This window comes from Channa argus, chromosome 20 (genome assembly GCF_033026475.1).
Source record: "Channa argus isolate prfri chromosome 20, Channa argus male v1.0, whole genome shotgun sequence".
In the NCBI taxonomy this organism is placed as follows: Eukaryota; Metazoa; Chordata; class Actinopteri; order Anabantiformes; family Channidae; genus Channa; species Channa argus.
Window position 1 is genome coordinate 16,366,874 of NC_090216.1, and position 25,672 is coordinate 16,392,545.

General features: G+C 38.5%; 1 protein-coding gene across 1 annotated transcript in view; it reads right to left on the reverse strand.

Moving 5' to 3' along the window:
* LOC137106145 (urotensin-2 receptor) overlaps positions 1 to 25,414 on the reverse strand; it is a 59,418-nt gene extending 34,004 nt beyond the window's left edge. The window contains exons 1-3 of the mRNA XM_067489180.1: positions 24,842 to 25,414; positions 22,590 to 23,305; positions 21,111 to 21,489 (exon numbers count right to left, since the gene is read on the reverse strand). Of these exons, the coding sequence (XP_067345281.1) occupies positions 21,112 to 21,489; positions 22,590 to 23,303 (1,092 nt within the window). The 5' untranslated portion in view covers positions 23,304 to 23,305; positions 24,842 to 25,414 and the 3' untranslated portion in view covers position 21,111. The remainder of the gene's footprint in view (positions 1 to 21,110; positions 21,490 to 22,589; positions 23,306 to 24,841) is intronic.
* Positions 25,415 to 25,672: the final 258 nt, after the last annotated feature.

The following is a 25,672-nucleotide window of genomic DNA, read 5'->3' on the forward strand; positions in this document are numbered from 1 at the left end:
ATGGCTCACTGCACTATTGCAGTCACGAACTAAACAGCAATGACAACAGGTCTCATTGCATTTTCCACTTTGTCCACTCATCTACCCAGCCCGGTCTCCCGAGGCTTTGTCCATTGGGAAGTGGACGGGGTGGTGGATGGTACGACAAACTTTATTGATGATTGCCGCCAAAAGATGTACATAGCGGCACAATTCGCTGCCTTAGGAAGCACCAATATCTGATACTGTGGGATGAGAACGTGTTGATCTGCCAAGTCTACAATTAAACTCCCTGTGTGAACTGTGTGTCCCAATTGTTACTCATGTCATTTGTCAAAACAGACACTAAATAATTCAAACATTTATTCCCATAACATTAACCTGAGTGTTAAGATAAGGCTACACCATTTTAAAGTACATATTAAATAAGTAATCAAACCAGTGCTGTAACGTTAATTTAAAATCATTGCGGCAGAGTTGTGGGACAAGGGAATGATAACATTTAAGAAAATTGTTAAATACCCATTTTGTCATTTAAGGGGATTAAGGGAAGGCTAGAGGCAGAGGTCTGAGAAAAAGAGAGCAGACTGTCAAAGGTAAAAGTAACATAAAGCTGATGTGTACTGGTACTGCATCTACTTATATACTGGTGTGAATGGTTTTAGTTGTAAGAGTTTCATTAAATGCAAATTCCTTTAACCTTCACATCTTGTTATGACCAAATTTGGATCACACCTTATTTTTCCACTGGGAAAAATAAATGTCTTCAAACAATCTTCCAACATTCAAATACCAAATGGGATTTGGAGATTTTCTACTCAGGCAGAAAGGTGGAGGAGCAGTTGGCCCTTCTGCCTCATAGCTAGAAGGTCAGGGGATTAAGCTATAGCCTTTCTGTGTGGGGTGTGCATGTTCTCCTCATGCACGGGTTTCCTCTGGGAGCTCTGGTTACCTCCCATGGTCCAGTGATATGAAGGTCAAAATCGCTAATATGAGAATGTGATTGTAAGTAGCTGTCTGTCTGTCTATTGAATGAATGGATTTGCTTGTCAAAAACTCACACGATCAGTTCAAAATCAAATTCCGGCATCTCTTCAAAACACTTAAATAATTAATGAAGCTACAGTATCTACTTTAAACCAGCAGTGCATAAAGTACAGGATTTAGGAGGTTGTAAGTGTGCACCTTTTAACAAGGAGTTAGTTCAGAAAACAAGGTAAAACAATCGATTTCTGTTTCTGCACTCATTTTAACCAGCAGCAGCTCTGCAGGATCACTACATGCAGTATTTGCAATGTGCACTACTATTATGCTTATTATTATTATCTCAATGTTTAATACTGTAGAAATATTTTGATATCACAATGCTCCCTAAATATCACCATGTCCTTTAGTCATTTGTTTCTTTCTCTTGTAGCTGAGGAGCTTCTCTAGTTTTTTATTTTTCATTTTTTTAACTTTCCGTAGGCCCAAAAAACTGATTCATTTCTGTGAGAAGGAGGAACCGTACTCCTGCAGTGCTATGCAAAGCTTGTGGAACCTTAACCCTAATCTCCAACCCCAACAAGAGAACACATAAAAACAGGTGCGGTGACAATGCTTAAAAAAAGCCGACAGTGTTTAAGGGTTGTGTTTAACATTAAATGCAGTCCATCGCAGGCTTTTGTGCGTTTTGACCTTTTTTGGTTTTACTTTTTCAGCCAAGTGAACCAAATAGTGTGTTAATGAAAAATATTCACTTTCATTCAGTAACTGAATAATCTGTTTATGTAATTTGTAGGTGAAGCATTGCGACAAAGTAGCTCCCACTTCACAGCTATGGATTCAAACCAGTCACCAGTTTGTTTTCCGTGTGTGTGTGTGTGTGTGTGTGTGTGTGTGTGTGTGTGTGTGTAGGTTTCCTCCACTCAGTTAGACAGAGGGTGAATGGTTGTCTGTCTATTTGGGACGTCCAGGTTCACATAATTTTGTTGCACAACAACCAACAAAATGCAGGATTAAAACTGTCCAATAGGTCTTTAAGGTCACGTTACATGTTAGCTAGTTAGGTTTTGTAAAAAATGTCAGGCTTTTGCTTCAATTCCTTTCTCCCCACATGCCTCACATGATTTGCGTCGCATGTCTTACGTCATGTCGCTTGTTCCAACTAAGCAGAATAACGATGCTTCGCATTGGTGACTCATGTGTCCTCTGTACCACCTGGCAAAATTTTCTTGGTGAATTTAGTTTCACTACAGGTTACTCGGTGTTAATGTTTACTTATGTAGTCATGTTTTACAGAGGAAACCCATCCAAGCTGCAGCCCTGCTTAATTGGGAAGGGGAATGGTCAGCCAGCCCGCAAGCTTTAAAGCTTCAGCGTCCAGCCGACTCTCCTTCTGCCCCACTACACTCTGCACAGTAGTCAGGTAGTCATAGCTATTTAAGGATAATAAATAGCAGTGCTAATAAACTTACTAATCAATCAGAATATGATGCTCTTCTCGGATTGGTCAGTAATGTGAGCCACACTCAAGCGCATTTAGATTTAAATATCTCTGCACTGCACCCACAAGGAGTCTGTGTCACAGAGAACTCCCACTGCACGTCTTCACATTAGGATATCGGTTGAGTATTTTTCTATTTTAAAAAACATGTGAACATTTTAATTTTAACAGGATGTGAGGCTTAGATAACAGATGGATGATTGGATGTACTTTGCACTGGACTATTAAAATTCCAGTCTCATTTTTACTTTTTTTCTTATATTCTAATAAAATTGATCTGTTGTTTTCTATTTATTTACACTTGGGAAAAATAAATAATTGTATGATTCAGAGGCCAGATGGTATTTGCTTTTTGTGAAAGCAAAATCCCAGTAAACATAAGAGCAAAGATAAAATGAAAGTCAAGATCTGGCTTTTTCTTTTTTAAGATACGTCTGTTGTTTGGAACCTTGTTTTCAACATGAAATTACTTTTGCTTGTTTTATTCGTGCGTGTGGACTTAGTTTTAGCTTCACGTCCATATGTTCAGGCTTATATATGAGCAGCCTTTAAACTGAATCAATTTTAGAATCACCTAATGAGTTATTAGGCACTGCAACAGCTTGCAGGCATTTGAATATTCAAGCTTTTTTTTAGTTTATTTGGTATATTAAAAATAAACCGCATAAAAGCAGAACAAAGACAGAAAAATACAGTACAAATGTGAATGAAGAGGTCCAGAAGCTGCAGGCTTTTACATCATGGACTTCGCCAGATTTATCAACAAAACTCATTCAAACAAAACACAACGGAAAAAAACACTACAGTTTGAAATAAACGAATAAAGTTTAAAAAAAATAACTTTAGTTCCTTTTTCTATATCAAGCACATCATATACGTTACTTTTCATGAAGAGTTGTTTTCATTATTTCATTAAAGTTCTGTAACAATCCGGCCCTCAATTACACTTCCTGCCTTTGGACTTTTATTTTGTAGCCCTTTTTCCCTTCTTCCTGTTCTTAGTCCTTTCCTTTAGCTTTACCTTTCGTTATTCCTTATTATTGTTTAGACCTGTTCCCGCCACAATTTAGGTCCAGCTTTCCCATCAGTTTCCTGCGAGATACCATCTCACTCCCAGCCTACATACTGAACTCATGATTGACCCTAGCAATCCAGACTCCTGTGAACCGGACTGTTTCCCAGCAACTTTTGGTCTGAGCTTTGGTGTGTCTCTGTTCATTTATCCCCTTTGTCTTTTCCAAGCGTTAGTTTGTTTTCCCCGTTTGTAGTTTAGGTTTAGTGGGTTTGCCTTTATCTTTGAGGGTTCATTAGTCTTTATTTGTAGCTTAGTATTTTCTGTTACCTGTCGTTTTTTTTTTGTACTCTGCTGTTAGGAGCAATTTCTGTTTATTATTGATTATTTTACAATAATATGGTTATTAGTTCAGTCCCTCTTTGTCTCTTCACTTGGGTCTGCCTGAGTACTAGAATGTAACAAGTTCAAAAGTACTTAGTTCACAGTAAATACATCCAGTGTAGCAACTATTCTAGAATGGCTTCTTCTGCTTCCACATGGCAATGCCCCAATTTACAAGGCAAATCCATTAAAAATGGACTTCACTTGTCTGCAGAGATATACATAATTCCCATTTCCGTCATCATTTGCATAGTTCAATTAATTACAATAATAAAGAAACCAGTGAGACTTTTCAGGGAAACATGTAAATGCAAGTTCCATGTAGTAAAATTTAATTGGTACAAACCAAAATGTCTGGAGAATTTTAATACTGGATAATGGATAGTAATGACAGGTGATAATGCAGCTTTAAAACAGCCAAGATTGGTGCAATGTGATCATCTTTCCTTGTGCCATTAATCAGCTGTAGATAGAGGATGGATATTTTTAGTGATATAAGAGAGCAGAGACTTAAGTCAATTGACTGAAATGAAGCAGGAAGGATTAAAAAGACTATCAGTTGCCACGGTGGTGCATGCAGTTGCAGAGGAAAATGTGACTGCACAGCAACATTATGAACATGGCACGAAATCATTGCCGAATAGATCGTCCAAGATTGTTGAGGTTTTGTCTAAATGCTATTCCAAGTTTAAAACCATCTCATGCTGGACAAAGCCCTTCTTGAGTTCACCAGTTACTTACAAACAACTAAAATCTAATGAATTTTAAAGACTGGGCCCAAATTCCACATGCATTTCAAGATTGCTACAACTTCCACTGTAAATTCTGATAAGTTGACCATGCTAAAAAAAAATAGCAAACTTATTGCCTTGAAAAAAAAGAGTTAACTGGAATAGGAATTGTATTTCTACTTACAACTGCTTATATAGTGCAGTATATTTACAATTTACTTTACACAACTAAAGAAAACAGTGTAAAGCCCTTATAGTTACTTATAGAGTACTTGTAAGTCAGCATGGAGTACTCAGAATTATTTCAAACAAAGTCATTTCGAATTAAGCGGACTTTGTGCAGTCGTTCAAACAACGTATAGGGGCTGCGGTGCAGGAAGGTAGAGCGGTGGTCCACCAATCCCGAAGTTGTTGGTTTGTGACTGCTCACACTTGTTAGTTTTCAAAAAGCTAACAGTCTGATTTGGCCCATTTTGAAAGCAAAATACTGCAAAAGAAGCAGAGACAAGGTTCCACAGCAAGCGCCAGCAAGACACCTGCATATACTGTAAGTATCTGGGTCTCCTACAGTATCGAGCAGTATTAATGTGTTTTAAGCTACAATATAGACAACTTCAACTGATACTAAAGCACTGAACCTACTCTGCTTTCCCCTGCTCTACACTTATTCTCTGCCCAAGACCTAATCGAAGCATTATGTTGCACCTTTCTTACAGATTAATGGAATTCAAAGTGCTTTTCAGATGATGGAAAGTTAAAGAATGGTGATGCTGACCCCCCCCCCCAAAAAAAACTGTTGTCTTCATTATGGAATAAAACTACCAAAACTTCTAGAATTAGGCAGAACTAGTCGGATGTCTTTGTTTGACTGCATTTTGAGGGGAGAGCTCGATATAAATGTACCGGGGACAGGTGAAAACAATCAGGCTGATTAATTAACGTGAGGCAGGAAGCAGGTAAACGGGGCTACAAAATAAAAGTCCTGGGCAGGAAGTGGAACTGAAGTCAGGCTCATGACACACTTAAAAGCATCGTTGCACTGCCACCGCTGTTAAATAAGTGTGGCTAATTATACTAAAATGAATTCAAAGAGTTACATGCAGCAACTTTATATATCATTTACAGGTTCAAATGTGTCTTATTTTAATTTTTTGTTTTTACATCCTTTGATTGCATCTTTTGTAGTTGCAAAATGTTGACATTCACAGTAAAAAAAAAAAGTCCTAACATTACCACAAAAAAACCCCCCCACTACATTACAAACATGTATTTCCTATTTTTGTACAATTACTGTATTATTTCAGCTCTAAGTTTTTTTCAAAGTTTATAGAATACAGTCTATTTTATGTTAAATTACAATTATCTGTGATTTAATATAGTTGGTCATTGAATAAAAGTTTATGTTCATACAATGAAGTTAAGATTTTTTGGATGTGGATTTTTCATGAATTTAAACATGAATCTAATTGTAATGTCACCTCCATGTCAATCCATCAAATTGTTTTAGGCTTATATAAATAGGTCATAAGGATCCATATGTCCCGCATCTGTTTTGTAGCAGTGGTGGCTGTTGGTGATTCTAGTTGCAGGGCATTCTTGCTCCTACTTGGTTGGTCCAATAGTGACCTGGATTACTTCACAAACAGCAAATCTATGTTGTGGGATGTCAACGAAGTTAAGTGAAGCCACTGGTTACTGAGATGAGAAGACAGAGAAGCACTGTAAAAACTGAAAAGTTATCCCGCAATTAATACTGTGGCTACACCAAAAGCATTTCAACTGTGTGTGTGTCATGTGTATCTCACACAAACAAACATGCTTACACACAACGTGTAGCATATTTGCCTGTTTATTCATGTCGCCACTGATGTATTGAGTTCTGAGTGCTTTTAAATGTGGGTTATCTTCAATTTGTATTGGACCCTAACATCTCCTGTGTAGGCACACATGCTGTTGCTTTCCGATTGTGCAGCTCATGTTAAGCTTTAAAATAAGTGTTTTTCTAGTGAACTATTAGTGCTGTCATTTTATTGAAAGTGTTGAATCAGAATGAATTAGCAAAAATCTGTAAAGGCTTAGTTAGTAATTAGTTGGCAGCCGTCGCACTTAGTCATTTGACCGTTTTTGAATGATTTTTTTTTCCCCACAGTGTTTTTCTTTTTCCTGCTGTAATCAACATTAACCTCATCCAGTGTTGCCCTGGGTTCAGTTAATGCAGTTAAAGAGCTGACCTTTATGAGGAAGAAATGCCGTTGTTGGCCAGGAATGATTAGGCTCCAGTCTGCCCCCTTGTGCGTGAACATTGACACAGATGACACTGCCGTTGTCCAAGAATATACACTTGTATGCCAGCAAACACCTTCCAGCATTCATGTAAGCCATTCTTTGTTTGTTTGCAATTTGATCTAACTAGTGTCAGTCAGTTTTGAAATGACAAAAAGTCCCTGTATGACAGCTCCTGCAGGAATCTTTTGTGAACAACGCACAACTAAATGGACAACATTTCAGCTGGTGATCAGGACAGCAATTCAATGGTGCTTCTTAGTATCCTTGATCCATCTGTCCTTCACTGTTTCTGATCGATTTTCTGTGTTTGAACAGGAAAAAGATGGGCAGCTGTACCGTGAGAGACAAAGCCCTGCAGTGAGTGACAAGAATTCACTGAAGTCAGCAGAAGGAAACTGAGAGCATTTTGTTTTAGGAGGGTTTGAATAATGCAACCTCCTCACGTAGAGCTTTCTAATCTCAGGTACATCACATATTGTAAAATGCTTTTTCATGATAAAAACTGCATCCATTTTAACACGATCTCATTCCGACTTCCCGGTCTTGTGTCAATCACGTGATTTACTTTTAAGGACAACACAGGCCCTTTCGCATCAGATTTAGCTGACCACACAAGGAGAAGACAGGTGTAGCTAACAACGTTAATAATGTTTGTATTCAGGTATGATAATCGCAGGCTCCAGCTGTGGCTTAGCGGACAGTCAAAAGGCATAGAAGCATTATGTTCTTTCTGCTATGATGAGTCAATGAGTCTACCATTAAAAACAGCTAATGTGATTCTGAAATAATCCCTTGTTCCCTCTTCCCACTGCAATAAGCACAATCGTCAATAGTTTATTCAATAGCAGGCTAAAGCGTTCCTTCTCAGGGGACTGTGGGAGAGGTGAAGTGGAGGCACAGATGGAAGCATACAGCGTGAGGTTGCCAGTGTTAGAGAAAACTATGCTGTGGTTTGTTTGTCTAGCAACACACACACAGCTCTCAGAGGCACTTAATATGCACAAAACTCAATTCATACTTCTGTGAGTCATAGCTCAGTCAAAGATATGAAACATATTTTAGATTTGGAGTGAGATTTTGGCCTTGATGTACACGAACAAACATCCATAACTCCTACTCCAATAATCATGGAAAAAATTCAAGACATTCCGGTGTTAGGTGTTTGCATATCCATGGACCTAATTTGGCCTACTTTTATTTTATTAGTGCTTATGGGCCAAACAAGTAAATAAAAACTGGTTTATGTTTTCCTCTTCATTAGTGGAATTTCATTGAAATACATTTGGGATACTAATAAATTGCAGAATGTAGCTTGGGAAATAGAAGATGTTGGCTTTGTAAGTTACCTGGCAGATAGATGTCAGGTTTGCTATAGACGCACAGTGGCTGCCCACAGAGGAAACCCCTCAAATATCTTGGAGAACACACTCCCTTTGTGATGTTCAAAGTATTTCTAATGTTTCTGAATGTATTATTTAACAGAAAAGCATCATAACATTTAACCATTACTTTGACTAAAATGAGAGTGTGTGTGAGTACAGATCAGAGCAGCCTGGCTATACTGTTGCACACCTGCAGAAAATTGGCAGCATTTTATGATCATTCAGCACACGTGTGACAGTATTTCTCACTATCTCTACAAAGCAAACAATCAATTGATTAATAGGATAAATAATCACTAGATAAATTCACATATTATCATTAGAACTATTTATTAATACTTCCTGATTACCCTGAAATGAAGGAAATCTATACAGATTACAATCAACTGGGTGACCTTAGCTCTGTTGGTACAGCAGTTGTCAATCAGCCACAGGGTCAATTGTTCGACTTTAGACTAATGTAACTAATTGTACTATAAATGAGACAACAAGCAGGAAAATCTAACGATTAAAGACTTAAACTAGATAATGCAACTATAGCCAATCTTCCACAACCACAATATCATCTACATTTTACAAAACCATGGACTCAGGCTTCTGTTTCAGTAGTAGTAGTAGTCGTAGTAGTACGGGGGACTGTTGGCCGTTTACTGCACTACTTCCCTTTATCAATCACATGCAGCTATTTTTAAAGGTATATTGCTCATTTTACAAGGTCACCATCCATCCCAAGATGCCAGCCTGAACATGGAAAACTGATGGCTCTGCACTTCCATTCACTGCTGTTATGAGGTGCAATAATAATTCACATTGACTGACACTACTGCAGCAAGGATCTTCACAGCTCATCTCAGTAATACAGTATAGACAGGTGAGAGAGAGCAAGGTAGAGCAAAAACCCTTCACAATGCAAAATTTCAGTCATGGAACATTGGAACATTGTGTAACATGCTTGGCTGAGCTGTATCGTAGTGGCCTGGTAGAGCAGCAACCTTACCCACCAGGTGTGTCCCTGAGTGACACACTCAGTGCTTGCTCCCCAGTTTCGGATGAGAAGTAAAAAGACACAGAGCTGTCCCTCGGTCAAATGTTTTCCTTAGCTTCTTCACTGTCAACTTCAATCTACTACTTTTGTCTTTCTCCATTCCTTTCAGTCTTTGCTGCACAAGAACAGCAGAACAAATCAAAAAGAGCTCTCATCCTCATCTTTTCTTAACGAGTTCTCCATCCTTCCTCTCCCAGCACTTAGCTCTGTTTTCCCTCATTTTGCTTCTTGAAGCGCCACATTCTTCAAGCAGTAGATAATGCTTAAGGGCACGCAGACTGATTGTTGTGCGATGCCGTCACACTGCAGTAAACGTTCCAGTAAGGTCCAGAATGATCTCTGAATAGTAAAGGGATCTTATGCAGCAGCCTTATCTTTCTGATTGACACCCTCACCAGGCTGGAATACCAGCTGGGCAGCTGCCTCTTGGCCCTCAGACACTCTAAGTAAGGAGCGTCAAGTGGATATACTTAATTTTAAATGCAAGTTTGCTAAGGTTTTGTACAAGCTGAATATCCGCTACAACAGGTCCTGCATTCTAATGTGACCCTGCCTTGTACAGCAGACTTTTATCTCCAAGCTCTGAACAGGAGGTCTTGTGCGACGTTTTCCTGCTTAGCATTATTTGGTGCAAAGTTCATACAAACAAAAATATAAAAAGGACCTACAAAGAGGTGCAAAACAAGCACAAACATATGCAAAATAATTGGCAGCAGACCAGCTTTACAGAAAATTGCAAAAATTCTCAATGTGAGCCCTTTATTTATTCACCAGCGCACAGATGACGGTGCCATTTATCGAAAAATTAACATGAAATTCTTACTGCAGTACAGACATTTTAATTTAAATCAATATGAGCTTTCACCCATTACAAGTCTATGGAGTAAACAGGCTGTAACGTACCTTTTAAAAAGTGACCAATTTTAATTTTGGTTGGAGAATCTTTCTTCATTAAAACTACTGTTTGTGGTTTAAAGAGCTAATAATTGAATTATTTGGAAAATGTGGGGGTTCTAAATAGCAATTATGCCACTTTAATTTTACGATGATAATTAATACAACTGGGGGCTTAACATTCCTTTGAAAATCTAATTATAACAGCAAAGAGCTTCCTGTCCAGCTGTCACTAGCCAGTTCTCTCTCTTTGGCAAATGTTACACAAAAATGATTTTACTTCTTATTTGAAGCTCAGTAGAAAAACAGACACGTGTACAGAAATACCCCCTTTTTAAAAATGCACTGGATTTAGTAGGTATGCTATACTGTAAATGTGATTACTGTTAATAAAATACTAATAGGAGGTTTACTATGAAATCAGCCATAGCTTCTTGGGAGAATTATTTATCTTTTTTCAAGTTAGGCAAAAAAAAAACAAGCATATATTTGTGTAAAAACAAAGTTTATTTGAAAAACTTGACGGAGGCTGCTTGCCCGCATTCTTTGCCAGAACCAAATTTCCCGAACCTCTGCAAAGAATATTTAAGTAAACAAATTATTTTAATCCATTTCATGTTTAAGTCAAGCACATTAACAAATACATCTTTGTATGATCAAATTACTGCATCATTATAGCAAAAAACCTGGGTCCATATACTCTTCAAGAACTGTCTGCTTTCTAAATGTTTGGGCAAATGTTGTATGCAGAGAATAGCTTTTTATGTATTTCATAACTCGAAAACAAAAGTGCAGCTGTTTTCAAATGTACTTAAAAATGTGCATGTTGAATGCTCAGGGCAAAAACAACTGAAAATACAAATCTGTCACTGGCTTTCAACCACCGAAGTTCAGCAATACATCCTTTTGGCTCATTTGGGAAAAGATGAATGCATAACCTCCTTAGAGGCTAATCAAGTACTAATTACTGTCTATAATGAATTGCTACTGTCTGAAGTCCCCACACATCATTTCTATAAGGAACTTGTTGGGGTGGACTGCTTTGCACACAAACCGCAGCCGGTTGATTAGGAGGAGCTCCTTTGTCAGTTTGGCATCACACACACTTGCTAACACAAGGCAGGATATTTTATAGTACAGTCACTACAGAAATATGCTTCTCTGGATGCTGATGAAGATGCCACTAAAGCACTTCCAGCAAAATATGCAGATTAGATGCACCAGTAGTTACTAAATGATGAGGAGCCTATTAATCAAACGTGTTGTCTGTAGCAGGTCTGTAGCCTGTTTGTAAGCAGGACCTGCAGAATCACTTGTCTTTGGACATTGTATTACGATGTGCAAATCACATTCGGCTGCTGTTGCTTATGTAATGCAAAGCTATATTCTCAATTATGTTATAAAAAACTAGGGCTGGTAAAATTTTTCAAAGAAAAATTCTGATTTTCACTTATTTAATTCTTTTTATTCCACCCACTTTTATTTAACATGTGCAGTTCAGCTAATGACCATGTTTTAACCCAATGCAAATCATTTTTGTTGGGTACCCAACCCAGCGCAAGACTCAGACTTTGGAAAAGAATATCAAAAGAATTTAGACTTAAACTAATTAAAAAATATATTTGCTACAATTGAAACTTTTATTTTCTTTTTTACATAATTTCAGTATCAATCTCTGGTGCTGTCTGTGACAGCTGGGCTAAAAATACAGATTCCCTACGCTCAAACACCAATTAATCTGTAATCTATGATCTGTCTTCATATTAGCATATTGTAGAGCAGCGTACCAAATGTTCAGGTAATAGCTGCCAGTTTTTCAGCCACAGACTGTTGCTTTCATTGGTAATGTGACAAATGCCACAGATATGAAATCCTATAATTAATGTAAATTATTACATATTCTTGATAACAGGCCACAACATTTATGTGCTCAATGTCAGGCTCTGTGAGGCTGATTAGTAAGTTTTAGATCATTCTCACCTAATGTAATTTCATGAGTATGACGACCTAAAGCACTGGTCAGCTTGTCTTGGAGCATACTGCAGCAGAGCATAGCGGAGCAGTGAGGGAACGGGCCGGGCAGGGCTTGGTGCATTGGTTGAATTTCATGCCAGTGCAACAACCCAGTATCCCAATATCTGTCAATGTGTCTTAGTTACATCTTTGCACATTTTGAGCGAAAACTCTGACTTCTGGATCTTAACAGAACATGTTAAAGTTAGAGAATCACCAAACTCATATGGGTCATTTGCACAAAATTGAATGCCAATCCACGAAGTACAAATATGTAAAAACTTTGAACTGATTAAATAAAATTAAGAATCCTGCTTTGAGAACTATAATATTTGCAATAATTCACAGGTAATCTATTAAGCATTTGTTGAGATATTGCTGTCTGGACCTGCGTGGCAGACAGACCATGATATCCATCTTTACAGTATATTGTCAAGAAACTGGTGTCCTTATCGCCATACAGTGTTGCTGAGGTCTATTTTATGACTATGATTTTTTTTTATCTTTCCCCCACCAGTAAAACAGGATTTTTCCTGGGAGCATGGGCATCATTAATTCCTAAACAAAAACAGTGCAGAACAATTTGATTAAAATTCCTACTTCCTTGCTGATCTACGGTATGTCCTCCCCATCTCTGGGAGGAGAGGGTTAAGCATTTAGAGATGTCACGGGTTTTCAGCACATGCTGCAAACTGAGGGGTTATTCTTAATAATAGAAGCAGAGTTTAAATGAACATTAAATATCTTTCCATGTATGTTCTTTATTCTTTTTATTATTCCTGTGAGCCTTTACATTGTTTAGTTAGTAAAGTTGCCATAGATGCAAACGGTCAATACAAACCTATATAGTACAAATGAACCGATGTCATTATCTTTCATCCATGATAATTTCCTCGAACACTTTGAGAGCGCATTTCAGAACAGTCCGAGATCTGAGTGTTGGGGGGAATGTGCATCCTTTATATGTATAGAATAATAAAGCTTGTCCTTGCTGCTGCAATGAATATTAATCTATGGCCTTCTGAAACTAGGCTATACGACTCTATGTACTCCACAGTAAGTCTGTGGAACGCGTGGCTCATTCCACTTTCTGGATTTACTGCAGCACCTGGCCTGTGCTGCAATAAAGATGCTATCAGCATGTATTAGGACTTAGGGCTCCAACATCTTCCACATAGCCCATAGATGTCTATCACTATTTAGACTTCTTCCTGAAACTTTTACTAGGGAGACATTTACGAGTCACTTTAAAATTTAGCACAAAAGCATTTAAGCCAGCACTTCTGAAATTTCCAAGAGACTATTTTTTTTTTTCCAAAAAAAAAAAAAAAAAATCCACTTAGAGCAATAAAAGACATGTGGGATCCAATAAAAATTCAAAGTTTTAAGCAATTTTAAGACAGTATGTTCAAAATATATAAATATGCAAATCCATTTTCATGACCCATTGAGTTTTCCTACTGCTCAATTATTCCTGAACTACTTTGCCAAAGGAGCTGTGATAATGTTTTTCTGAGCCAGCATTTGTCTGCACCATTTTCTCACCAAAAGAATTAAAGCCAAGTCAGTAGTTTCTAAAGAAGGGAGAGGAAGATGAGGATATGTGGTGACTACTGGTGATCATCAGTGTTGAATAGAACTGTGCCTGGCAATAAACACTTTTCTGATTCTGATGAGACTTTGCCTGGTAATATACATTTTTATTAGTCAGGTAAACTTTTAGTCTTTTCTATATTTTTATCTATTCCCTGCAAAGAAAGTGCTTCGTGCACAAGGAATCTGCTATTTGCTGCTGTTGCATCATTAAATTCAACCCCAGTGGCTGTATTTACACAGAGTGACATAAAATCTATCCACAATCATTTTGATAGGTTTCATGGTGTGGCCTCACTATTAAAGGAAATTAGGAATTACACAATTTTCAAGCTGTTAGGTTTCCAAGTTTGTAATAGCTGTAAAAATCAGACTCTCCAGATAAATAAACTGTCCATATGTCATTATAATTAAGACTGTGTACACTGTTATATTGTTATTGGTAAATTAACAGCAATATGATATTTCTCAATGTGTTGGTTTAAATCTGTCATGGGTTGGGTATTGGGCTTTAAGGATCCAAGTAAGGAGATGGCAAGAGAAGGTGTCAAAGTAAAAGGGGTTAATTGTAGGGAACTGGGGGGGGAAAAAATGAACATTTCCACTAGGAAGAAAGGAAAACACAAGCAGTAAAAAGCAACAGACTTAGGAATGGGCACATACAGGAAAAGGACAGTAAAGTAAAGGGATAAGAGTAAAGGGATAAATAACAGAGACAGACAAACATTGACCAACAAATAACCAAACCTCAGAACAAAAACAGTAGACAGAGTCCAAAACAGGAGTCAGGTAGAACAGAGTAATCAGAAGTCCAAACGGGGGGGATGATCTCGAAGCTTGGTGTCCAGCAGTAGACAATAGAAACAACTGGCAGGAAATTGTTAAGTCTAAGTAGACCGGGACACAGGTGAAAATAATCAGGGCTGATAACGGGTAGTAAAGATAGCTGAAAGACAGGGCATGGGCTTGAAGGGTTACAAAATAAAAGCTTGGAACAGGGAAGTGAAGCTGGCGGAAAAGGACAAAATCAAAGCATTTTAGGTTAGACTGTGATTCATTAGTGGGGTGACTGGGCTGAGCAACAATCTTCAGACTGGCTTAATAGTTCTGTGTAACTGAGGCTATGTGTGCCATGCTGCATATTTAGTTTATGTGTCATGTCATTTGTCATAGACTGCCTGAGACATAGTATTCATTAGGTACTTACTGTATATAACTTTACTTATTACTCAACAGAGAAGACATTACTTGCCAAATGAGTTTTGTCATCCAGCCAACCCAGACTGTTATGTGCTTATTTCAAAGGTGTCAAAAAGCAGCACTTTGTCCAGTTCATGCTGCATCACATACTGAGCTTAAGGTACCTTTTGCGTGATTGACACTCAAACCTTTCAGTGTAGTACAATGGAAACCCTAACGTTTCAATGTTTGACACCTAAAGCAATGACGTAAATTATAAAGTGAAAAAGTCTTAACGGGAGGTTGACAGGCTGGCGGGTGGTATAAAAACACACAGCACATGGTTACTATAGAAAGGAAGTATGTGTGAGCTGTTGTCACTGTATGTAGAGTTTTGTTTTTAATAACCTCAATTCCCAAAAAGTTGGGAGGATGTTTAAAACATAATGCAATGATTTGCAAATGTCAACCACTTTTTTTATCCACAATTGAACATAAAAAACATATCAGATGTTCAAACTGAGACATTTTACCATTTCATTGAAAACATTAGCTCATTTTGAATTTGATGGCGGCAACACATCTTGTTTGTCTTGTGGGGGAATAGAGTAAATTTAGTAATATGGATAGATAACTTGCAAACAGGCAAACAAGTTGGGCTTATAGAGGAAGTCACAAAGACGTCAAGAAGTCACAGGGTGTGTCATGTTTGAGATCTCTGTAGGGCCAAAAGAATGTAGTAGATAGTGGCTCCTGGGGTCACAAGTTCTTCAATACGGTGCAAATAAAAAGAATTATATTGCTTCACAACTGGCATGAACAGATAACTTAAAAACGGACAAGAATGGTGACTATCAACTGTTTGCACCTGGTTACTTAATTTATGTTTTGGGAGGGTGGTTCCTTTCTTGCATTTGAGTAAAAATAGAAGGGTGTTTGAGAGATACAAGACAGAAGACAACAACATACATGTGTTCTTCTCCATGCCAGCATGTCTTAAACCGGGATGGTTCATCACGCTGACTTCTGTCTTCAATTCTTTCAAGATCTAATAGCACTTCAGTAAGGAGGAGGGAAAATTTCATTTTGGCAGACACACATCTCAAAACAGTTGGAACAGGATGATGTTTACCATTGTGTAACATCACCTCTTCTTTTAACAACAGTCTGTAAACATCTGGTCGGTGAGGAGACCAGTTGCTGGAGTTTTAGGAGAGGACTGTTGTCCCATTCCTGTCTGATGCAGGCTTCTAGTTGCTCAACAGTCCTGGGCCTTTGTTGCCGGATTTTTCATTTTATCATGCGCCGAATGTTTTCTATTGGTGAAAGGTCTGGACTGCAGGCAGGTCAGTTCAGCACCCGGACTCTTCTCCTGCGAAGCCGTGCTGTTGTGGTGGATGCAGTATGTGGTTTAGCATTGTCTTGCTGAAATATGCACGTTCTTCCCCGAAAGAGACGTTGTCTGGATGGGATCATATGTTGCTCTAAAACCTCCATCTACTTTTCAGCATTGATGGAGCCTTTCCAGATGTGTAAGTTGCCCACACCATCAGAGATGCAGGCTTTTGAACTGTCGGCTGATAAAAAGCTGGATGCTCCCTCTCCTCTTTAGTCTGCAGGACACAACGTCCATAGTTTCCAAAATAATTTCAAATTTTGAAATCTGACCACAGAACAGTTTTCTATGTTGCCTCAGACCATTTTAAATGAGGTTTGACCCAGAGTATTCAGAGGATCGTGTTCACATATGGCTTCATCTTTGCATGATACAGCTTTAACTTACATTTGTGGATTGCACGGTGAACTGTGTTCACAGACAGTGATTTCTGGAAGTGTAGTGCAGTGATGCAGTGATGTCCAGAAGAGAATCATGCCTGTTTTTAATGCAGTGCTTCCTGAGGGCCAGAAGGTCACATTCATCCAGTTTTTACCTTTGGCCTTGTCCCTTGATTACAGAGATTCCTGCTGGTTCTTTAAATCTTTTGATAGCATTATATACTGTAGATGGTGGGATCTTCAAAGTTCAAATCAATTTTACATTAAGGAACATTTTTCTGAAATTGTTCCGCAATTTCTAGACACAACTTGTCACAGATTGATGAACCTCTGCCCATCTTTACATTTAAGAGGCTCTGCCCCTCTGAAATGCTCCTTTTATAGCCAGTCATGATACTGACTTGTTGGCAATTACCTACTTAGTTGTCAAATGCTCCTCCATTTTTTTTTTTTTTTTTTTTGATTTGCAGCAATTACTTTTCCAGCCTTTTTTTGCCCCTCTTCCAACATTTTTCAGATGTGTTGCTGCCATCAAAATTAAAATGAGCTAATATTTTCCATGAAATTGTCAAATGTCCTAGTTTCAACATCTGATATGTTTATGTTCTACTATGAATAAAATATGGGTTGATGAGATTTGCAAATCATTGCATTCTGTTTTTATTTACGTTTTACACATTGTTCCAACTTTTTAGGTATTGGGGTATTGTATGTAATGTATCTTGTAACATAAGCTTACTCTGAAGTTTTTGTGCCTAACCCTAACACGGTATTTGTTGCATAAAGTCGTTCCTATAGCAAATGGCGGCACTCCTCCAATTCTGATGTTCCCTTAATGTAAATACCAGATGCCGTTGTGCCCAGGGCGTCAAATAGTGGTGCCCCTGGAGTGTCCAATAGTAACCCAAAAGGATACTTGTTGCATCAATATGATACGCCAAATTATGTACAAAGCAGCACAATTTGACACATTAGGAAGCATCAATATCTGACACTGTGGGACGATATAGTGTTGGCCCAGTTCAGTCAAAGGTGCATGAAAAGCCTCCACAGCTTTACAGAACACTTTCTTTATTTTCCAGAGAAAGAAGAGTAAATGCAGTGGCAAAGAAAAAATTATGGTTTAGTAGCCATTCTGACTTTAGATGTGCGTAAGTGTTCCAGTCTGATTGTGCCTTTAATGTGTGCGCACACAAATGTAGAACCTTATTCCTTGCCCTTGTGAATTATGGGAAATGTCACTTAGGACATAGTATTTCAAGGCAAAGAGTGGTAATATACTGTATGACTCACAGCTACTCTCACTCTCTGCAGGCAGCCTAGACACCCAGCATCCAGTAATTGAAGGTAAAGCACTCAATATAATATAATGCAATTATAATAAAAACCCAATTATTACTGCAAAGCTATGAATAGGATTAATGCACATTTCCTTCTATACTTCCTTTTTGTGAAATGAACTGGAATAAAAAGTTATGTTATTATGAAACATAAATAGTGTAGAGAAGTTGGAGAAGTTGTGAAAAAACACTCAGTTACAATATCCTGACAGATTTATGGTTTTGCTGCTGGACTCTATTTGGCAAGCTAGTGACAAGTGTGTGCCTGTGTGCGTGTTCTGGTGACAGTACAAAGCACAGAAATAATCCACCTTTATATAAATTCCATACCAGTTTTAAAAACAGGTTTTAAATCAAAACAATAAAATAAAATAACAGAATCTGACTAAAATTCATGTCAAAGGAATTGGAAGGGAAAAGGCGTATGAGCCATAATAAATCATATAGTATAATGTAGTAATCAGCTCCTTTCCATGAGCATTAAAATGATAACAACCCCAATTCCATAAAAGTTGGGAAGATTTGAAAAACGTAAATACAAACATAATGCAATCATTAGCAAATCTTATCAACCTATATTTTATTCACAATAGAACAAGAACAACATATCAGATGTTGAAACTAAGACATTTTACTAATATTAGCTCATTTTGAATTGATGACAGCAACACATCTCAAAAAAGTGGGGTAACAAACAGGGGCAACAAAAAGCTGTAAAAGTAATTGTGACAAATAAAAAAAAAAAAAAATGGAGGAGCATTTGACAACTAATTAGGTTAATTGGCAACAGGTCAGTAACATGACTGAGTATAAAAGGAGCATTTCCGGGAGGCAGAGCCTCTTGAATGTGAAGATTTTGGCGACAAATTTTGGAACAATTTCTAAAAAATATTACTCAACATAAAATTGACTTTCAAGATCCCACAATCTACAGTATATAATCTCAAAAGATTCAGAGAATCAACATGAACCTCTGTGTGCAAGAGTTAAGGCTGAAGGCAAAAACTGGATGCATATGATCTTCTGATGCTCAGGCTGCACTGCATTAAAAACAGGCATGATTCTCTATCAAACATCACTGCATGGGCTCACGAACACTTCCAGAAATCACTGTCTGTGAACACAGTTCACCGTGCAATCCACAAATGTAAGTTAAAGCTGTATCATGCAAAGAAACCACATGTGAAATGATCCAGAAACACTGCCCTGTTCTCAGGGCCAAAGCTAATTTAAAATGGTGTGAGGGAGCATTAGTGCAGCTTACATATCTGGGAAACACAATCAATGCTGAAATGTACATTTAAGAGCAACATATGCTCCCATCCAGACAACATGTCTTTGAGGGAAGGCCTTACATATTTCAACAAGACAATGCTAAACCACATACTGCATCCATCACAACAGCATGGCTTCCCAGGAGAAGAGTCTGGGTGTTGAACTGGCCTGCCTGAAGTCCAGACCTTTCACAAATAGAAAAAATTTTGCGCATCATAAAACAAAAAATCCGGCAACAGAGGCCCAGGACTGTGGAGCAGCTAGAATTTTGCATCAGACAAGAATAGGACAACAGTCCTCTCCTAAAACTCCAGCAACTTGTCTCCTCACTTCCCAGACAATTACAGACTGTTGTTAAAAGAAGAGGTGATGTTACACAATGGTAAACATCATCCTGTTCCAACTGTTTTGAGATGTGTGTCTGCCAAAATGAGCTAATATTCAGTATGAAATTGTGAAATGCTATCCTTGCTAATCCATGTTCTTTTTAGAGTTTAATAAAAGTTTTAAATACATTCACTCTTTATGATTACACACTAGTTCATTTGCATTATATATAATTAAAGCTAAAATATGTAAGTTTGATAAAATATTTCTTTGCTCCAGAACTTTATAGAGCACCTACGCGTGGTGGGGAGGTGCTGCAGCAGCGCAGAGATTTTGGGTTCTTGAAGCTTTTGAGCAAGGCCTGCCCTTCTGGCCAACCAGAGTATTTCAGTTATGTGTACATGAGAAATATTGAAGCATTTAATTTGTCGTAATTTTATAAGGAAAACTACCTGACTAAGTGCTGGCCAGAGTGGCTGAGTGAAGCAGAGTGTAGCAGAGCAGGGACAAGAAGAAATGAGCGAGAGTAATTAGGTTTTGAGTCTCATAACTTACAGTTCCATCTGTTACCTGTTACTTACATTAGCAAGTTTGTTTTTTCTTTACAAAATATATCAGGTCATTACCAAGATTATTTTATGGACAAGGATATTTTATGTTAAAAAATCCCTGGCAAAGAAAACAAACACGTCAAATTTTTTTAAACATCAAAACAGATTTTACATTGGATGCCCTACCTGTCCAACCGTCCCATTTTATCCAGGCTGTTGACCAGCACCAAGGTGACCCCTGATGGCTGAGCATGGCTACACCTTGTGGAGTGGGAATCAAAACGGTGGCTTTCTGCATCACAACCTGATGCCCTACGCATTGATTCACCAGGACGGACACAGTATAATCTGTCCCAGTGGCAGGTAGCAATATACTGCCATTGTGAAAGATTTTTTTATTTAAACAACAAGGGATAATTGTATGAAAATGATTTGTTTTTCTTTAACCAGAAGAATAGTTTGTGGTATAAAAAACCTTTTTATGGCACATTAAGTTTATTAAAGGAATGAAGTTTCTGACTTTTCCATGCAATTGAATGTTTATTGTTGCTGTAAATAAGAAGAGGCACTAGCTGCCCCAAGGAAGGTGGTACAGAGCCAGAAATCAATGCCATCTGTAATTACATAACCCATCAAGCCCAGGATTTCCTTTAATAAACTCCAACAAAGGCACAAAATCTAAAGCATCTAAAAACTCAGAGGTTGTTCAAGTATCAGCGGAAAAAATAGGTTTGAATTAGTGCTATGCAAAGCTCTGTTTAGGGAAAGTTTTGCAATGCAGTGTAAAAAATTGTCCTACTTTTGGATTTGATATCAGCTTACAAATCAAAAATGTTAGTGAGAGAAGCGTGCTCTTACCTCACAAACTGCTGTTATGAGCTCGCAGGGATGCTGTGTGCGTGAGCATGAAGCTCTCAGTACACTGCTGACTGCTGGAAGATGGAGACCTGCGAGGTGAACGTGGAAAACGACCTCTTCTGTTAAAGTAGCTACCAGCTGACCAGGAGCGCTTGTGCTTCCTTATGTACTCCTTGTAGTTCTTGGTGAGCAGTGTGTAAAGGAAAGGGTTTATGCAGCTGTTAGAGTATGTCAGACATGTGGTGAGGTAATTGATGTTGCGTTTGGCTTTGGTGGAGAGGGATAGCGAGGGGTAGAATTGGCCAAGCAGTTGCCAGATCCAGAATGGGAGGAAGCATGCCCAGAAGAGGAGCACAATGGTAAAGATCAGGTACAGCACCTTTAGGAAGATAAAACCAAAGAAGAGAAGAATGATTAAAAAGACTAATATCTCACATAATAAGGCTAAGGTATTTGCATGTTCGTCACATGCAGTAGTTTTAGAATAAAATAAGTTGTCAGATTCAAATATTTATTTTTTCAACATTCCATTAAAAAGTGGAAATGTATTGTCCCATATTTAGCACAATTTCTGCAAACACCTCAGAACTCTGAGACATTAAAGTAATGGCTCAAAGACAATTCTGTAAATGGACAAAATGGACTGTAGAGCATTACACACTGAACTAATGCTAATGTTAGCATCGTATCATAACCATAGTTTTGCAGACATAAAAATATGGCTTTTGACTGGGGTTCTGCTTGAACTCATCAGTAAGCCGAAAAGCCAAGGTTGACTTGTCAAAGTCTGACTGTCTTGTCTTGGAACACATTTAGAAAAAGCATTGCAACTACTCATAGAGAAATAATTATTCCAGTAGCAATGCAGCACAATAATAATTACCAAGTTATATACTTATCTCTTGCTTTAACGTGCAGTAAAAGTAATCACATGAGCAGTCAGAATTGCCAAATGGCTTTTAAGCCTTGCTATGAAATGAGGAGATAGAAAATAAAAACTCTGCAGCAGCAGAGAGAGGACTGACAACAGAATGCTTTGAGCAGAAACCCAGAGTGATTCTGCTACACTCGCACTTTTAAATAGAAACTGTTTATCAGTTATGATGGCAACATTCTTGGCTGAATCTATCTTCAGCTCAATTGTAGACTTGGGAAGTCGTGAGGGACAGGGTCTAGTGTGATACAAGCTACAGATAAAGTGAATCAGGAAAAGGTTCAAGCAATTCCCTGTGCAACATTATCATGACAGTTAGGCATTGTTACAGTAAAGGGCCACAAAACACATGGATGGAGGAAGTTGGGACAGTTGGATGAGACAACATCCATTGTTCTTTCACTTGTAAACAGTCTGTTTGTCTGTCTGTTTTGTTTTTTAAGCCGTGACCTCAATCATTCCGCAGTCTTCTCAATAGTTACTTTTATTCAAACCTGATATGTCCCCAACCTGTTGTAAAAAACCCTATTATGTGGTGCACTGACCTTTTGATTAGGAAGTTTGTTGGTCTGTTTGAAGGTCTCTGTTTGTGAAATCCAGTAAGTGCGTGCAAGCTGAGAGTAGAGATAACCGATGATCAGTCCTGGTGCAACAATGCTAGTGCAAAATAGGAAGGAGATGTAAACTTTGTATGAAAGTGGGGACAATGTGGGCTGACACATGGCCTTTTTGCCCACCTTCATTAGCTGAATGCTCACGATCATTGGGAGAGTTAGTATGAGAGAAGCTGCCCAGACCAGGACAGCGATGGCCTTTCTGTAACTTTTGGAGCGCTTGACAGTGTCAAGTGGCTTGAGCACGGCAAAGTAGCGCTCAGTGCTCATGATTGTCAGTGTGAAGATACTGGCATGCATGGTCAGGAAATCCATGCTGATCAAAATCCGACAACCCGTATCCCCAAAGTACCATCCCTTTAGGAAGTGTGTGCACACTATAAATGGGATGGTAAGAAGGTACAACAGGTCTGCCAAAGCCAAGTTGATGATGTAGATGTACATTGAAGCGGCAGTCCTCATGGAGTGGCACATAACCACCAGGGTGTAGATGTTCCCTGAGATTCCAACGAGGCACATGATGGAGAGGATGGTGCCAATGGTAAAGGTGGCAGCTGTGTCTTCGCTGGAGTTCAGAGGGGGGTCAGTAGCATTGCCACCTGTTTCCACAAGGGCCCCTACAGACTCCATGGAAACTGTAGTCATCACTGGGTGGGAGGGAACAAAAATGTTAAAGGTCAGAAATATTACAATTTTTTAAGCAGCTTTAGTCTTCTGAGTAAATCTTACACACAGAAATTAGAACCTTTACCGGGATCCTGTGTAAAATGTGAATAAAACCAGAGTTGAACTATTCAAATCATTTGAACCTATTTTTTATTTTTTAAAAACTGTAAAAAGACAACATATATGAAATATTACAATTTAAAATATTTTCTTTAAATATTTGCTCATTTTGAATTTGATACCATCAACATGACAAAAATCTGAAAAATAGGGACAGAGCCAACAAAAGACTGCAAAAGTTGCAGAATGCTTTCTATTTAATTTAATTTTGTCTTTTTTACGTTTTACACTGTACTTTTCTGAATGTTGTAAATGTTGTTTTAAGTCTGACGGCACTTTTCTACCTGTTGTTACTCAAAGCACTTTACACTGCTTCTTATTTTGCCACTCATAATCACACATGCCAACGCTCACCGGGAGCCACTAAGTTGGGGTTCACAGTCCCGCTTAAGAATACATGTGACCGGAGGACCTGGGGATCGACCCAGCAACAGCGGGATCGATGGACAACCACTCTACCTCCTGCGCCACAGCCGTCAGGTTTCAGTCAAAAGTTCACTTGGGACATCGCATGTCATGAGGGAAGCAATTAATAAGTTTGCTTTCAGTAAATGGGTAACAGATATTGGGCCTAAAAAATAGCTTTAATCTAACTCTTCATGTGAAGTAGATCTGAGGGTCTGCAACTTAATCATACTGAGGAAAAGCATGTACTTCATATTATATAGAAAGTTGGATTGATTTCTCATTTGTATTTATTTTGTATGTTTTTTGTATTTGTATGGTACGTTTTCCCAAATTGGTCATGAAACGAGCTGCTGGACAAATTGTGAATTCTGATCCAACAGTAGCTTTGAAAAACATTACAAAAACAAAAATTACTGCAAAATACAAAGGAAGAAACATTTCACGAGGTTGCATCGTGATTTCTTAATGCTGATTAAATTAGCTAATCTTACTGTTGAATAATTTCACATGGAAAATAGTTGATACTCTAATGAGCACTATTAATATCACTACAACCTCTGAAGGCTTATGACAAATGCATCTTCACTCTCTATATGAGTATATAAACAAAAATGATGCAAAGGTTTGGGATAGTGGTGCAGGGCGTACGTAAAAACTAAAGCAGCCAAATGCAACAGAGTTTACACAGCTGTTGAAAGAACGTAGAACTTTTTAGTCAGTCACAGAACTCTACGTTTATCCAAAGAAATACAGAGCTTTCTCAATAATTACAGCCAATGATCATTAAACTATTTTTATCTAAGTTGTTTCAAAATCACCGGGGGCATAAATGAAGTCAGACGTACTGAATATTACTTTCAGTCCTCACTATTAAAGCAGTCTGGTGTGCTGTGATAAGCATAGCAGCACGAAGCCTGCACACGCAAATGTATTACAGGGACAGTTTTAAAGCTGATAATGCAGGTTAATAAGAATATGCACAGCCTTACCTGGACTGAATGCCTGGACTGAAGGGTTCAACTCTCAGCTACAGTCCCATCCGCCACGCTTTGTCACACTTTGCTCCTCCAAACTTCGCACTTACTAAAAAAATTCCACACCCTATAAAAGTCCTAACAGATCCACCAGCTGAGAGGGTAAACATGCAGGTGGAACAAACGAAAAAAAAATACAAAATTTACATCAGTCTCTAGGGGGGGAAATCAACCTAAATGAGTCATCCACTACAACAAAACCCGCTCCATCTTTGACTGGTCTCTCAACAGCAAATAAACCAATCCAAATCAAGAGGAAGGTGCACTGACAGCAGCCTCAAAAGTTCTCCTCCATTTCTTCTACCCTCTGTGCACCTTGGTGGCATCCAGTGACTGTGTCAGCTGTGATATCGGCAGCAGAGAGAAAATGTAAAAAAAAAGAAAAAAAAAAAGGAAGAGAACATCAATGAAATGATGAGAGCAGTGAGAATCACATTAAGCTACAGCTGGTTACGGAGAATCCCCCCCTTTGACTGAGAGTAGGAGAGAGAGAGAGAGAGAGAGAGAGAGAGAGAGAGAGAGAGAGAGGGAGGCTGTCAGAGGTAGAGAAGGAAGAGCAAAGAGAGAGAGAGAGAGAGAGCACTGCTAGTGAGACATTCTCCCTCCGAGGACCAAAGTGGGAGGGAGAAGGCGGAAAGAACAGGCAAGAGGGAGGTATGCAGGAAATGTGTTCTGCTCTCGCTCTCTCTCCCTAACCCCTGTGCCATCTATTTCCATGCAGTGCTGGTGTGAGCCACGAACTGCTATGCAACACTGGGTCTTGAGACACATTACACGTCCAGAGCC